This window comes from Stegostoma tigrinum, chromosome 2 (genome assembly GCF_030684315.1).
Source record: "Stegostoma tigrinum isolate sSteTig4 chromosome 2, sSteTig4.hap1, whole genome shotgun sequence".
Lineage (NCBI taxonomy): Eukaryota > Metazoa > Chordata > Chondrichthyes > Orectolobiformes > Stegostomatidae > Stegostoma > Stegostoma tigrinum.
This window is the reverse complement of record NC_081355.1, coordinates 84,509,819-84,525,434: the sequence shown is the minus strand read 5'-3', so window position 1 is coordinate 84,525,434 and position 15,616 is coordinate 84,509,819. Positions and strand designations below refer to the sequence as shown.

The window sequence follows — 15,616 nt, the reverse complement described above, 5'->3', positions numbered from 1 at the left end:
GCCTATGTGGACCAAAACTTGGGGCTCGTCACCCTCTCCCTTCAGGACCCCAAAGACACAATCCGAGACATCACGGACCCTGGCACCTGGGAGGCAACATACCAACCGTGAGTCTCTTTCGTTCCTGGCAAACCTTCCATCAGTCTCTCTAACTATTGAGTCCCCAATGACTATCACTTTTTCTTCCTATCCCCCCCCTTCCCTTCTGTGCAAGAGGGACATACTCTGTGTCAGAGACCTGCACCCTACTGCATGCCCCTGGTAAGTCCCCCCATCCCCAAAAGTATCCAAAACGGTATCCTTGTTTTTCAGGGGAACGACCACAGGGGATCCCTGCACTGACTGCTTTCTCCCCCTTCTAACAGTTACCCAGCTTTCTTCACGCTTAGGAGTAACTACTTCCCTGAAACTCTTGTCTATCACTGACTCTGCCTCCCAAATGATCCCAAGTTCATCCAGCTCCCGCTCCAGTTCCCTACCCATGAAGACAGCCTCAACCGTGATCTTGGGTTCATGTTGCAAAAGGCCAGGTGATGGCCTAGTGATATTATCACTAGGCTATTAATCCAGAAACCCAGCTAATGTTCCCAGGACCCACCATGGCAGATGGTGGAATTTGATTTCAATTTTAAGAAATGTCTGGAATTAAGAATCTATTGATCACCATGAAATCATTTCCAATTGTCGGAAGCCTATTTGGTTCACTAATGTCCTTCAAGGAAGGAAATGTGCCATCCTCACCTGGTCTGGTCTACGACTCCAGACCCACAGCAATGTGGTTGACTCTCAACTGCCTTCTGAAATGGTCCAGCAAGCCATTCAAGTTGTACAAATCACTGCAAAGTCTCAAAGATATTAAACAGGACAGATCACCATCGATCTAGGCACCGGAAAAAACAACAGCAAAAACAATCCTGTCAACCCTGCAAGTCCTTCTCACTAACTTCTGGGGGTTAGTGCCAAAATTGGGAGAGCTATCTCACAGTCTAGCCAAGCAACTGCCTGACATAGTTAAACTCACAGAATCATACCTTACAGACAATGTCCTAGACACCAGCATCATCATCCCTAGATATGCCCTGTCCCACCGGCAGGTCAGAGGCTCCAGAGTTGGTGGCTCAGGAGGGAGTTGCTCTGAGTGTTCTTAGCATTGACTCTGGACCCCATGAATTCTCATGGCTTCAGGTTAAACGTGGGCAAGGAAACCTCCAGCTGATGACCAGATATTGTCCTCCCTCAGCTGATGAATCAGTACTCCTCCATGTTGAACAACACTTGGAGAAAGCACTGAAGATGGTAAGGGCACAAAATGTACTCTGGGTGGGGCATTTCAAAATCTACTACCACCAATAGTGGATCAGTAGCAGTACTACAGATCGGGCTGATTGGTTCCTAAAGGACATAGCTGCTAGACTGGGTCTGTGGCAGGCGGTGAGGGAACCAACAAGAGGGAAAAACATACTTGACCTCATCCTTACCAATTTGCCAGCTGCAGTTGCATCTGTCCATGACAATATTGGTAAGAGTGACTATTGCACAGGCCTTGTGGAGACGAAGTCCCACCTTAAACTGAGAATAACTTCCATTGTGTCATGTGGCATCATCACCGTGCCAAATGGGACAGACTTCGCACAGACTTAACAACTCAAGACTGGGCATCCATGAAGCGCTGTGGGCCATCAACAGCAGCAGAACTGTACTCTAGCGCAATCTGTAACCTCATGGCCCTGCGTATCCCCTCACTCAACCATTACCATCAAGCTGGGGTCAACCCTGGTTCAATGGAGAGTGCAGGAGATTGCCCAGGAGCAGCACCAGGTATATCAGGTCACCGGACCCAAAACGCCAACTCTGTTCTCTCCTCCACAGATACTGCCAGACCCGCTGAGCCCCCCCAACAACCCTGCCCCTGAACTCATTTAAGTGGCTCAGTTCAGTTCATTTTAGTAAGGCTTTTCATAAGGTCCTCATGGTAGGCTCATCCAGAAGATTTAGATGCGTGGTATCCATGGTGTCTTGGCAGCCTGGATTCAGTATTAGCTTGCCCATAGAAGACTGAGGGTCATGGTGGAAATATGTTTTTCAGTTTGGAAGTCCATGACTAGTGGTGTTCCACAGGGATCTGTACTGGAACCTTTCGTGTTTGTGATATATATAAATGACTTAGATGAAAATGTAGATGAGTGGGTTAGTAAGTATGCAGACGATACAAATATCGGCAAAGTTATGGTTAGTGTAGGAAGTTGTTAAAGGATACAGCGGGATGTAGATCCCTTGCAGGTATGGGTAGAGAAATGGCAGATGGGGTTTAATCCAGTCAAGTGAGAGGTGCTGCATTTAGGGGGATAAAATGTTGAGTAAAAGTATACAGTTAATGGCAGACCCTGGACAGCATTGACAGGGATCTTGGGGTTCACGTCCATAGCTCCCTGAAAATGGCCATGCAATTAGATAGGATCATAAAGAATGCATATGGCATGCTTGCCTTTATTGGTCAGGGAATTGAGTACAAGAGTCAGGATGTCATATTGCAGCTTTATAAGACTTTGGTTAGGCCACACTTAAGAGTGTTGTGTTAAATTCTAGTCACTACATTATAAGAAGACATACAGGCTTCAGAGAAGATGCAGAAGAGGTTTACCAGGATGCTGGCTGGATTGGAGACTGAGAGCTATAAGAAGCGGCTAGAAAAACTGGGGTTATTTTCCCTGGAGCAGTAGACGGTGAGGGGGAGACTTGACAGAGGTCTATAAAATTGAGATGCATAGGTAGAGCTGATGGTCAGAATCTTTTTCCCAGAGTTGAAATATCTTACAATAGGGGACATGCATTTAGGTGAGAAGGGGAAAGTCCGAAGAGGCTTTGAGTAAGTTATTGTGCACTACCGGGGGTGGTGTTGGAGGAGGCAGATACGATTGAGGCATTTAAGGGACTTATAGATAAGCGCATGAAAACATAAGGAATGGAGGAATGTGAACCAAAGGCAGGCAGAAGGGATTAGTTTAATTTGGCATCTTGTTCGGCACAACCTTTTGGCCAAAGAGCTTGTTCCTAGGCTATGCTGTTCTAACTTCTGTCTCAGTTCTATGTTTCCAATTATGCCTTACCTGTCGGGCCTCTCGCATTGAAATAAATGCAATTTAATTTATCAGTCCTACCTTGTTCTGCACTTTGCTCCTGCCTGCCTTCACTGTTGGATTTGCTCTTTTTCTCAATTGTGCCAGTCTCAGACCGGTCTCTTTTGTCACTATGTCTTTGTGTTCCCCCTTCCCCTTTACTGGTTTGAATCCTCCCATGTATCTCTAGCAAATCCCCTGCCACTATATTTTTCTCCTTCCAATTAAGGTGCAACCCCGTCCTTCTGAAACAGGTCACTTCTACCTGAGAAGAGATTTGAATGATCCAAAACTGTGAACCCTTCTTCCCTGTAACAGCTCCTTCATCATGCATTCATCTGTTCTAGCCTCCTGTTTCTATTCTGTAGCACCTTCCTGGAAACTGATGTCTGAAGTGGGTGGCCAATGTCCTTTTAATGGTGTAGATTACCTTAATAATGTACAGATATACAATGGCTTTTAAAATGATCGCTTGCAGCAACTGGAAGCTTTATTGACAATATTACAATTAGCTGATTGGCAATAAACTCAATGAATTTTTAGACTCTAAACGAGCCTGGTATCGTAGAGCAAGGGCTGTGGAGGGCAAGCTGGAAATTAAAGTTGAGATCAGGATAAGATCAGCCAAGACCATGTTTAAATGACAGTCGGCTCAAACTGAATTGCATACTCCTGTTCCTACTTCCTTTGTCTCGATGTTAAGCGCAAGAGAAGTACCAGCATTTGGAAAGTTCCCCATGCTTAGAGAGACATTAGTATCCACTGATCAGAATCCCTTAACTTTTGTGACTGTTTTGATGGACTCTGTTACTACAGCCTTATCTTTTAAAAATTATTCACGTAGCGATTTTTGAGAAGATTTTTAGCTCAGGTTGAGTTTCTGGATGTGAGTTTGCTCGCTGAGCTGGAAGGTTAGTTTTCAGACATTTCGTCACCTTTTTTTATTTGAAAAAATATACTTTATTCATAAGACGTACAAAAAATAAAACATATTTATACACCTACCCAGTCATGCAAGCCGCTCTGGGTTACCCAAGGGGTACGTACACCAACTAAAGGAAAAAAAAACAAAGAAAATACCCTAGCAGTCGTCTCCCCGCACAGTCCCCGTTGGCCCCCTGACCAGTTGGGGAAGGCGCCAGCTGGGCCCAGTTACCGGATAGGGCCCTTTTTTCTATTCTGGACGAGGGGTTTCATACGGTGTTCTTTCCCCACCGCGCCTTGGCGGCGGCTGCCCCAAGCTTTAGCGCGTCCCTCAGCACGTAGTCCTGGACCTTGGAGTGTGCCAGCCTGCAACACTCGGTCGGGGTCAGTTCTTTCAGCGGGCAGACCAAAGAGCGTCTTTCACCGCATTGATGGTCCTCCAGGCGCAGTTGATGTTGGTCTCGGTGTGCGTCCCGGGAAACAGCCCATAGAGCACGGAGTCCCGCGTCACGGAGCTGCTCTGGATGAACCTCGACAAATACCACTGCATCCCCCTCCAGACCTCCTGCGCATAGGCACACTCCAGAAGGAGGTGATCGACAGTCTCGTCTCCCCCCGCCCCCCCGCAGCCTCGAGGGCAGCGTGCGGTGGCGCAGAGATTCCAGGCATGCATAAAGGATCTCACTGGCAGAGCCCCTCTCACCGCCAGCCAAGCAATGTCCTTGTGCTTGTTTGAAAGCTCTGGCAATGAGGCATTCTGCCAAACGACTTTGGCAGTCTGCGTGGGGAACCACACGACGGGATCCAACTTCTCCTTTTCCTGAAGGGTCTCGAGGATACTACGTGCTGACCACTGCCTGACGGCCTTGTGGTGAAAGGTGTTTCCCTTCAAAAATTTCTCCACGAAGGACAGGTGGTACAGGACGGTCCAACTACTCGGAGCGTTCCGCGGCAACGACGCCAGGCCCATCCTTCGCAACACCGGGGACAGGTAGAACCTCAGTAAGTAGTGACACTTGGTGTTTGCGTACTGAGGATCTACGCACAGCTTGATGCAGCCATACACAAAGGTAGCCATCAGGGTGAGGGTGGCGTTCGGAACGCCCTTTTCCCCCATTTTCCAGGTCTTTGTACATGGTGTCCCTGCGGACCCGGTCCATCCTCGACCCCCCAAATGAAGTGGAAGATGGCCCGGGTAACTGCAGCGGCGCAGGTCCAGGGAATAGGCCAGGCCTGCGCCACATACAACAGTACCGAAAGCCCCTCGCACCTGACAACCAGGTTCTTACCTGCGATGGAGGGGGATCGGAGCATCCACCTGCCCAGCTTCTGATTCAGTTTGGTGATATGCTCCTCCCAAGTCTTAGTGCACGCCCCAGCTCCACCGAAACAAACACCCAGCACCTTCAGGTAGTCTGTCCTGACGGTGAAGGGGATGAAGGAGCGGTCGTCCCAGTTCTCAAAGAACATGGCCTCGCTCTTACCCCTATTGACTTTGGCACCCGAGGCCAGTTCAAACTGGCCGCAGATGTCCAACAGCCTACTCACCTACCGACGATCGGTGCAGAAGACGGCGACGTCGTCCATGTACAGGGAGGTCTTTACCTGAAGGCCTCCGCTGCCCGGGATAGTCACGGCCTTCAGGCTCATGTCCTTCCTGATGCATGCGGCGAAGGGCTCCACACAGCACACGAGCAAGGCAGGAGAGAGTGGGCAGCCGTGCCTGACTCCAGTTCTGATGGGAAAACTGTCCAATTCCCACCCGTTGATCGAGACTGCGCTAACGATGTTGGTGTAGAGCAGCCAGATCGAATTGCGAATGCCCTCCCTGAACCCCAATTTGGAGAGGACGTCCCTCACGTAAGCATGAGAGACCCCGTCGAAGGCCTTCTCCTGGTCCAGGCTGATGAGGCAGGTTGTCCACCTGCCTGTCCTGCACGTAGGCGATCGTATCCCTGATGAGCATGAGGCTGTCAGCGATCTTCCTGCCCGGCACAGCACAGGTTTGGTCAGGGTGAATCACTGACTCCAGGACAGACCTGACCCAGTTGGCTATGACCTTGGCCAGGATTTTGTAGTCCACGTTCAATAGTGAAATGGGACGCTAATTCTTAATTTCTTCCCTCCTCCCCTTCCTCTTGTAAATGAGGGTGATGATGTCCTTCCTCATGGACTTACACATTTCCCCTGCCTGAAGCACACTATTGTACACCTCCAGCAGGTCCTGGCCGACCAGGTCCCACAGAGCGGAACACAGCTCGACTGGTAAGCCATCGCTTCTGGGAGTCTTATTCCTCTCCAAGGACTTGAGGGCTCTGGTCAGCTCGTCCAGGGATATCGGCTGGTCCAGCCACTCCCTTGTGCCGTCGTCTAAGACCTTCGTGATAGACAACAGGAACGACTCTGAGGCCATGCTGTCCGTGGGCTTTGCGTCGTATAGTCCGGCATAGAAGGATCTGCTGATCCTCAAAATGTCGGGCCGAGACGACGTCACCGAGCCATCGTCCTCCTTCAGCCGGCTAAGCACAGAGCTCTCTCTGTGCACCTTCTGAAAGAAGAAACGCGAGCACGTCTCGTCCCGCTCCACGGAGCGGACCCTGGACCGGAAGATTATCCTGGAGGCCTCCGCGGCGAAGAGCGAGACTTGCTGGCCCCTCTCCTGGCGGAGGTCCTCTGTGACATCGACCCCCATCACCTGCAGAAGGAGCAAGTTCTGCACCCTTTTCCGGAGTCGCGACAGCTTTCCCCGCCCCTCTCTCGCCTTCTGAACACCCTTGAGGACAAAGAACCTCTTGATGTTCTCCTTCACCGTCTCCTACCAGTCGCCCGGAGACTCAAAGAGGAGTTTCACGGTTCTCCAACTGGCATACTCCCTCTTAAGCTCCTCGACGTTCTCTGGGGTCAACAGAGTCGTGTTGATCTTCCACGTCCCCTTTTCCGGCCTGCTGGTCGTCCTGTAAGTGACAGTCGGCCAGCAGGAGGCAGTGGTCAGAGAAGAACACCGGCTCAACGCCGGTGGACCTGACCGAAAAACGCCCGTGACACAAACAGGAAGTCTATCCTTGAGCCGATAAACCCGTCTGGCCGCGACCAGGTGTATCTCCGCTGCGCTCCGTCTGCAGGGGTGCTGAAGACATCGAGCAGCTTGGCGTCCTTCACCGTGCCCATCAGGAATCTGGACGTAACGTCCAGTTGACTGAAGACATCGAGCAGCTTGGCGTCCTTCACCGTGCCCATCAGGAATCTGGATGTAACGTCCAGTTGACTCCCCCCCCCCCCCCCCCCCCCCCGCCCCAACCCGCTGTCCCCACGCCGGATCTTCCATCTGCATCGATGATGCAGTTGAAGTCTCTGCCTAGGATGACCGGCCTGGACGTAGCCAGCAGGGGTGGAAGCTGCTGCAGGACAGCCCACCGCTCACTCCATACCGCTGGGGCGTACACGTTGATCAGCCTCGGGGAAGCATTCCTGTAGGTGATGTCAGCCACTGGGAGGCGCCCCCCCCACCACCTCCTGAACTTGAGAGATGGTGAAGTTGCGCCCCCGCAGCAGAATAGCCAGGCCCGAGGACCGACAGTCGTTTCCCCCCCCACCCCCGACCAGATCGAAGGCCCACAGGTCCAGGCGCCGGACCATTTCCCGTACCTGCCGAGGTGCGGTATCCCGCAGTCCTGCAGAAACAGGAGGTCTGCCTTGATGGTGGTCAGGTAGGCCAACGTGGACACAATCTTGCGGTGGACTTGACGCTGCGCACATTAATGCTTGCAACTCGTATCCCCATTGTGGGCAGTGACTGCAGTACCCTACCCAAGTCCAAGGTCCAGCCCCTTCATGCCTATTGCCCGGGCTAACTGCTGGACGCTCTCCGGGCTGAGGAAACCGTCCGGGCTGCCTTCCGGGTGGCATCCCCCCGTTGGGGGTTCGGAGGCAGGAGAGTCCGGCTCTGGGTCAGGCTGGGGACACGCTGTTTCCTCCTTCCCGCCTGGAAGTTCCGGGGGCCCTCCAGGGCCCCAGCGGCACGTGACTGGGTGTCGGAGGGAGCCTCAGGACGCCTCCCGTCACCTGGAAGCCGGGTGCTGCTTTCCTTCTCCCTTGAGATCTTTAGCTTCTGCTTTGGGCGGGCCTCCTCCGAATCTCCCTCGTCAGAGGAGCTCCTATAGCCCCCCTGTAGCTGCCTCTTCCCGCCTGATGGTTGTGGTGCCTGGGCCCGCCGGCGCGCCTTCCTCCTCACTTTCCGGACCATCGTCCACTCCCCTGGGTCACCTGTCGATGCCTCCATCGACTCTGGGTTGTCGGGGGTGGAGCGGAGCCTGCAGGGGCGCTTTGCTGGCCTCAAGTCCATCCTGCGGGGCTGGGCACTCCTGCACGACCTGGCCCTCCTGCACATTAGGGGGGTTCCTTGCAGGGACCTGGTGCTGCCTTCTCCTCCGGGGTCCGGGGGGGTGTGGGGGCTTGCCCCGCATTGCCCCTGCTGGCAACCTGGATGTAGGTGGTCCCCCGCCGCGGGCATGCCCTATAGAGGTGGCCCGCTTCCCTGCAAAGGTTGCAGCTTTTTTCTTGTGGGCAATCCTTTGCAAGGTGTCCCTCCTCCCTGCAGATGGTGGCTCTGCAGTCGGCCGCTACGTGACCTGACCTACCACAGGCATGGCAGACTTTAGGTTGCCCTGCGTAGGTCAAGTAGCCCTTGCTCCTGCCGATCGCGAAGCTGGACGGTGAGTGTACAATGTTCCCGTCCGCGCCCATCCTCAGCGTCACCTTGACCTGCTTCTTACTGGTCCAGATGCCGAAGGCGTCCATGATGTTGGTTAGGTCCCCTTCCACTTTCACGTACCTTCCAAGGAAGGTCAGGACATCAACTGCTGGCACATGCAGGTTGTACGTGTGTACAGTCACCATACGGCTCCTCTGTGCTGGCATCACTAACAGCGGGACAGCGGTCAATACAGAGAGGGGGCCCTCACCTCCTTTCTCCTTGAAAACCTCCAGGAAGCGCTCGCAAAGCTTGGCACTCCTGAAGGTTACATCATAAAAACCTCCACCGGGGAAATCCTGCAGCCAGTAAATGTCCGCAGCAGCGAACCCACAACACTCCAACAGAAGAAGGTGCGGTCCACAGGTGCACCTTCATCCACCTTCTTCACAGAAACGCGGATGGTGTTCCGGACCCCCTGACCTGGGGCACAAGCACTCGCCGCAGCCATCGTTGCAGGTTGGCTGCTCCCCTGAACCAGCGTTAGGCCAAAACCAGCATTAAGATCCACCGGTTGCAAGGGTGCACAGCCAACCCGACGTCTTCCTTCCAGCTCCAACACAGTTACGCTCTCCTCTTCTCGGCCCACAAAAGAGTGGGTCTTTATTGCGTTCCGGATGTAAGCTGGTTCACTGAGCAGGAAGGTTCGTTCCCAGACGTTTTGTCACCATTCTAGGTAACATCAACAGTGAGTCTCCACTGAAGCACTGGTGTTATGTCCTGCTTTCTATTTGTCTGTTTAGGTTTCCTTGGGTTGGTGATTTCACTTCCTGTTCTTTTTCTCACAGGGTGGTAGATTGGCTCCAAATCAACATGTTTGTTGATGGAGTTCCGGTTGGAATGCCATGCTTCCAGGAATTCTCGTGCATGTCTCTGTTTGGCTTGTCCTAGGATGGATGTGTTGTCCTCATCAAGGTGGTGTCCTTCTTCATCCGTATGTAAGGATACTAATGTACATCAACTAGCCACAAAACGACATGACCCACTATCACTAGCATCCTTACATACAGATGAGGAAGGACACCACTTTGATTGGGACAACACATCTATCCTAGGACAAGCCAAACAGAGACACGCACGAGAATTCCTAGAAGCATGGCATTCCAACCGGAACTCCATCAACAAACACACTGGCTCCAAATCAATCTACCACCCTACGTGTTTGTTGATGGAGTTCCGGTTGGAATGCCATGCTTCTAGGAATTCTCGTGCGTGTCTCTGTTTGGCTTGTCCTAGGATAGATGTGTTGTCCCAATCAAAGTGGTGTCCTTCCTCATCTGTATGTAAGGATGCTAGTGATAGTGGGTCATGTCGTTTTGTGGCTAGTTGATGTACATTAGTATCCTTACATACGGATGAAGAAGGACACCACCTTGATGAGGACAACACATCCATCCTTGGACAAGCCAAACAGAGACATGCACGAGAATTCCTGGAAGCATGGCATTCCAACCGGAACTCCATCAACAAACATGTTGATTTGGAGCCAATCTACCACCCTGTGAGAAAAAGAACAAGAAGTGACATCACCAATGCAGGAAATGACATCACCAACCCAAGGAAACCTAAACAGATAAATAGAAAGCGGGACATAACACCAGTGCTTCACCAGAGACTCTCTGATGTTACCTAGAATGGTGATGAAATGTCTGAAAACTAACCTTCGGCTCAGCAAGCAAACTCACATCCAAAATTATTCACATTACAGGAAAGAAATGATTGCCAATGCCTTGTCAAGAATATGACCTTTGTTTGAACTGTTTTCGTACTAAGAAGATATCAGACATACGTGTATAAGTTACATGTAAAGAGGAAACGAGAATGAATGTATGGTTGTCTTAATTTCTTTTTTAGTTTTATTTTGATCACAAGTTACTGTGCACCCCTTTTTTCTCCACCCCCCCACATGGTGGCATTGCCATGAAGCTGCGATATGTTAAACATTGCTTGGATGACTTGAGTTTTGTAGAATTACGGAAGTCAGAATTATGTTGAGCCTTGTGGAAATACTTGGGACTCTTCTTTAAAGAAGACCATTGAAAGATCACCTGTGGATGTTGGAGATTCTTTCAACAATGCTTCCTAGAAGTCACATGACTGATAAATTTCTTCCTTTCTGAAGAAGGGTTCCGACCCAGAACGTCAACCTTACTGCTACCCTGATGCTGTCTGACCTATTGTGTTCCTCCAGTTCCACCTTGTGTTATCTCTGCTTTATTGTAGACCCCTGTTGTGAACAGTGATTTGCTTGGAGATGTGTCTGTTTTATCTGGCTCAATTGGAGGGAACCCTGCTTAGAACAAGCTGAGTTAGTGGAATCCCTGCTACAACAAGTAACCAATCAATCTCATTTTAAGAAAGGAAGGCCTTGTTGATTTCTAAGTGAAGCCTGTTCTTTTTTTTCAAGATTTCATTTTCTGATCAAGCTGTGTAGGCAAGACTTGAGTGACAGCCATGCACGGTTAGTGACCTTCTCTGATGTTCTGGCATTTGTTGTCTTCAGACTCCACAATTTTATATGCTTTTAGACTTTATTAATAAACCTCTTGGCCAGAGTCTCTTTTTTCAATAAACAACATCTGTAGAGAGAGCTCAATCAGAGATAGTAAGAACTGCTGATGCTGGAGTCCGAAATAACATGGTGTGGTGTTGGAAAAGCACAGCAGGCCAGGCAGCATCAGAGGAGTAGGAAAGTAGATGTTTCGGGTAGGAACGCTTCTTCAGAAGAAGTGCTTCTCCAGCTCCACACTGTTATCTCTTTTTTTTCCTTTTACTGAAGTGTGTGTGTGTTTGCATATGTGCACAGTTAAAGGGACAAACATTTATTTTTCTGTATTAATAATTGTCTGCTAAATTTGTTGTTTTGAATTTATTGTACAATGTTATTTTGATAGTAAACCAATAATTCTGTATATGAGGAAACCTGGTTGAAAGATGTTGTTTTAAAACTTCTATCGATTGGTCATCTTGGTAACGGGGAAAAAAAGATTGTTATGTTACGCCTGGTAAAGCTGTAATACTAGAATGACGATGTACTCCAACCTTGGTTCAAACAAGCGATTGTGTGCTTGAGAGGACTTGTCTTTTTTAAATAGACTTGATGAATAAGCAGGGAAGGTTCTCATTGGGGTATGAATATCAGGTCATCTATAACAGAAGCTAAAAGCTAGATACAAAGACCACTTCTCACCCAAAATGTATTTTTTAACTTGCAGATCATTCTAACATCATTTTAAACTGTATTCTGCATACCTTATAAAGCATAAAAAAAGGTTTGTGATGGTACTGTTCTATGATTTTAAGTCCATGCATGACTACAATTAGTTAAAATTAGTCTATGTAATTATAACTCCATGTTATTATGTTTCTGTACAGGCAGTCCTACATGGTATGGTATTTGCCTTCCTCTATAGTATATTAAAGAAAAGTCACCTCCTTTCTGAAGGCAAAGGCGAGACATTGTTTGCACCTAGGTTGTCATCCTTCTTACTTTTCACCTCAGTAGTTGTATTTTTGGTGAGTTTGACAAATTATAAAGTAGGTAAAAAAGATTATTAACACTAGTTTTGTATGGTGTGGGGCAGTGTGAAACTGTCAAAGCTGCAGTTATGTGCTTCACAGAAATTGAAATGTGAACCTATTTGTGGTGCTGTTGAAGCAGTGAGCGGTGTAGGTAATCTACTAAAATTAAAATTTGCTCTTAACCCACCTAATATACTCAGATTGTATTCCTCATTGAAAGACCAACTACTTTATTGAAAGAAAGACTGAACTCCAAGTCTAGTGAGTGTATAACTTAGCAATCTCAATTCAGGTTATACGGAATATCTTTATATGTTTTGGTTTTTGATGTGTAAGTGTACGTTACAACAAGTAACCAACTAATGTTATTTATTCAGACTTATTCAATATGGTGTGCCAACTGTAAAAGCAAAACTGAGTGTAATGAACTTCATCCTTACTTCTCTGTGTTGCAGGTATTTCCTTTTCATTTTTGATTCAAATTCAAATTTAAATTCTGCTATAAATATGTTATATACGTCAGACGTGATACAACATTTCAGCTTTTTGTTTCTTCCAGATCTTGTCTTTCATTCTTATTAGGAACATTCCTGGTTATGTTCGCTCTGTGTACAGTTCATTTTTTGCCTGGTTTGGCAAGATTTCCCTGGAAGTAAGTGACTCATACAATGTTAAGTTCACTTCAAGTAAGTGTAATTCTGAGAATTTAAAAATTGAGTTCAACTTCTGGGGAATTTACATCAAATGAAGTTAAAGCAAAAAAAAAAGACACGTGCATATATTTTCATACATGCCAGACATCTCAAATCTCTTTGAAATCAATGAAGTATGTTTGAACTGTAATCACTATTGTATTGTAGATTTTATATCCACCTGATATGCCAAAGAGACTTCCAGCAGTGCAGCACCCCCTATTAATGCACTGGAGTGCAACCTTGGTTTTTGCCCTCAATTTCTGAAGTGTGACTTGAACCCAGATTTTCCAGTTCAGAGTGGGGGCATTGGTAGCAGGCAGAGCTGATCCGCTGATTTGGTGTATTAAGGTAGATGAGCAAGAAGAAGATAGGGTTGCAGAGGAATATAATCAAGTGAAGGGAGGAATGCAAAGAAAAAGCATATATTGCAGGGAGGCTTCAAAAAAAATCGTGGAGTTGAGAGTGTTTGTGTGATGGTGTGAGAGATGTGACATTACTTCAGTGGGATGTATGCCAGGAACAACTACAGAAAGAGATAACCAAGTGTGGAGCTGGATGAACACAGCAGGCCAAGCAGCATCTTAGGAGCACAGAAGCTAACGTTTCGGGCCTAGACCCTTCATCAGAAAAGGGGGTTGGGGAGAGGGTTCTGAAATAAATAGGGAGAGGGGGGAGGTGGATCGAAGATGGATAGAGGAGAAGATAAGTGGAGAGGAGACGGACAAGTTAAAGGGGCAAGGATGGAGCCAGTAAAGGTGAGTGAGGTAGAGAGGGGATAGGTCAGTCTGGGGAGGACGGACTGATCAAGGGGGCTGGATGAGGTTAGTAGGTAGGAAATGGAGGTGTGGCTTGAGGAGGGGATAGGTGAGAGGAAGAACAGGTTAGGGAGGCGGGGACGAGCTGGGCTGGTTTTGGGATGCGGTGGGTGGGTGGTTGAGATTTTGAAGCTCGTGAAATCCACGTTGATACCATTGGGCTGCAGGGTTCCCAAGCGGAATATGAGTTGCTGTTCCTGCAACCTTCGGGTGGCATCGTTGTGGCAATGCAGGAGGACCAGGATGGACATGTCGTCTAAGGAACGGGAGGGGGAGTTGAACTGGTTCGCGACTGGGAGGTGCAGTTGTTTGTTGCAAGCCGAGCGTAGGTGTTCTGCAAAATGGTCTTTTATCTTCTCCTCTATCCATCTTCGATCTGTCTCCTCCTCTCCCCCTCCCCCTTTTCTGATGAGGAATCTAGGCCTGAAACATAAGCTTTTGTGCTCCTAAGATGCTTCTTGGCCTGCTGTGTTCATCCATCTCCACGCTTTGTTATTTCAGATTCTCCAGCATCTGCAGTTCCCATTATCTCTGCAGCATTTAAGTTGGTAGCTTTATTGTGAAACTGCTAAGAAGTGAAAAGTAAACTGAGGCATTCTTGTCAGGTAGGATTAAAGTAAGTAGCAGTGCTCTGAATTCAAGACAAGTAGAAATCATCCAATAAGGCAAGAATGGGTATCACTCCTTTGCAGTCCTATTTTTCTGTTGAACACGCATATAATAAACCATGGTTCTAAAGGGAGAACAAGAATACCTTCCCGTTGTTTTCTTCGGAAGATTTACCTTGCTCACGCCCCTGTTGCTTTGAGGAAAGGTTGAACTGTACAGGCTTGTATTTGCTGGACTTCAGAAAAGTAAGAAGCAACTTGATTGAAGCTGTACAATCTTGAGGAGTCTAGACAGGTTGGATGTGGTGAGAATGTTTCTACTTCTCGAAGAATCTAGAGCTGTGGGTCACAATTTAAAAATAAGGGGCCATCTATTCAAAACAGAGATGTTCTTGTACCGAATGGAATCTGGAACACACTCCTTTTGGGGAATGGGGTGAGGGGGCAGGTGGGACAGAAAAAACATTGTGGAAACAGAGTCTTAGAATATTTTTAAGGCAGAGATGGATAGATTCTTGGTAAACAAAGGCATGGTGGACTATCACAGATGGAAGGGAATGTGGATGTTCAATCAGCTGTGATCTTATTGAATGGCAGAGTAGATTGGAGGGCCTGAATGGATTACTGCTCTGTGTTCAGATGTCCTGCAGAGTAGTGATTTCTGTACAAAAAGTTCTCCTATAAGACGATAGTAGCATTGTTGTGTGACCTCATGCTATAGAAAATTGCGGTTAAGTTCTAGGAAATCGCCAAAGAAACTCGCTGTACCTGTACAGCAGAAAGTTCACATTATCCAAACAGTTCCACTATTCATCAGTCCCATTACAGCCAGTTTGTGTTCATGAAACAAATGTTATTAGCAGAACTAACTACTCCAATTGGATAATTGTAAATTGATGTGGAGCCAAAGTGAATGGAATTTCACTCCGTTTTAAAGCAAGTAAATTTTGACCCTTTCTAAAAACAAATTGTGCGTAGAAAATTTGAAATAAAATGATCCTAAAAATGGACAGCATGGCCATCATATGAAAGGATACACAAATTAATCTTTGAGAAGTCAGTTTTTAACACAATTAGCCTGATTGATGATAGCAGTTTCAACCATGAGGCATGTTGATAAAAGTAAGTTTTGTGCTTTTAATTTTATCATTTTTTTTATCAGAGTATGAATTTATTGCAGTTGATC

General features: G+C 48.0%; 1 protein-coding gene across 4 annotated transcripts in view; it reads left to right on the top strand.

Annotated features, from left to right (window-relative positions):
- Positions 1-15,616, top strand: part of casd1 (CAS1 domain containing 1) — a 114,988-nt gene that overhangs the window by 91,102 nt on the left and 8,270 nt on the right. For all 4 annotated transcript variants that reach the window (XM_048554829.2, XM_059655160.1, XM_059655157.1 and 1 more), the window contains 3 exons: positions 12,166-12,306; positions 12,690-12,767; positions 12,872-12,964. In XM_048554829.2, the coding sequence (XP_048410786.1) occupies positions 12,166-12,306; positions 12,690-12,767; positions 12,872-12,964 (312 nt within the window). The remainder of the gene's footprint in view (positions 1-12,165; positions 12,307-12,689; positions 12,768-12,871; positions 12,965-15,616) is intronic.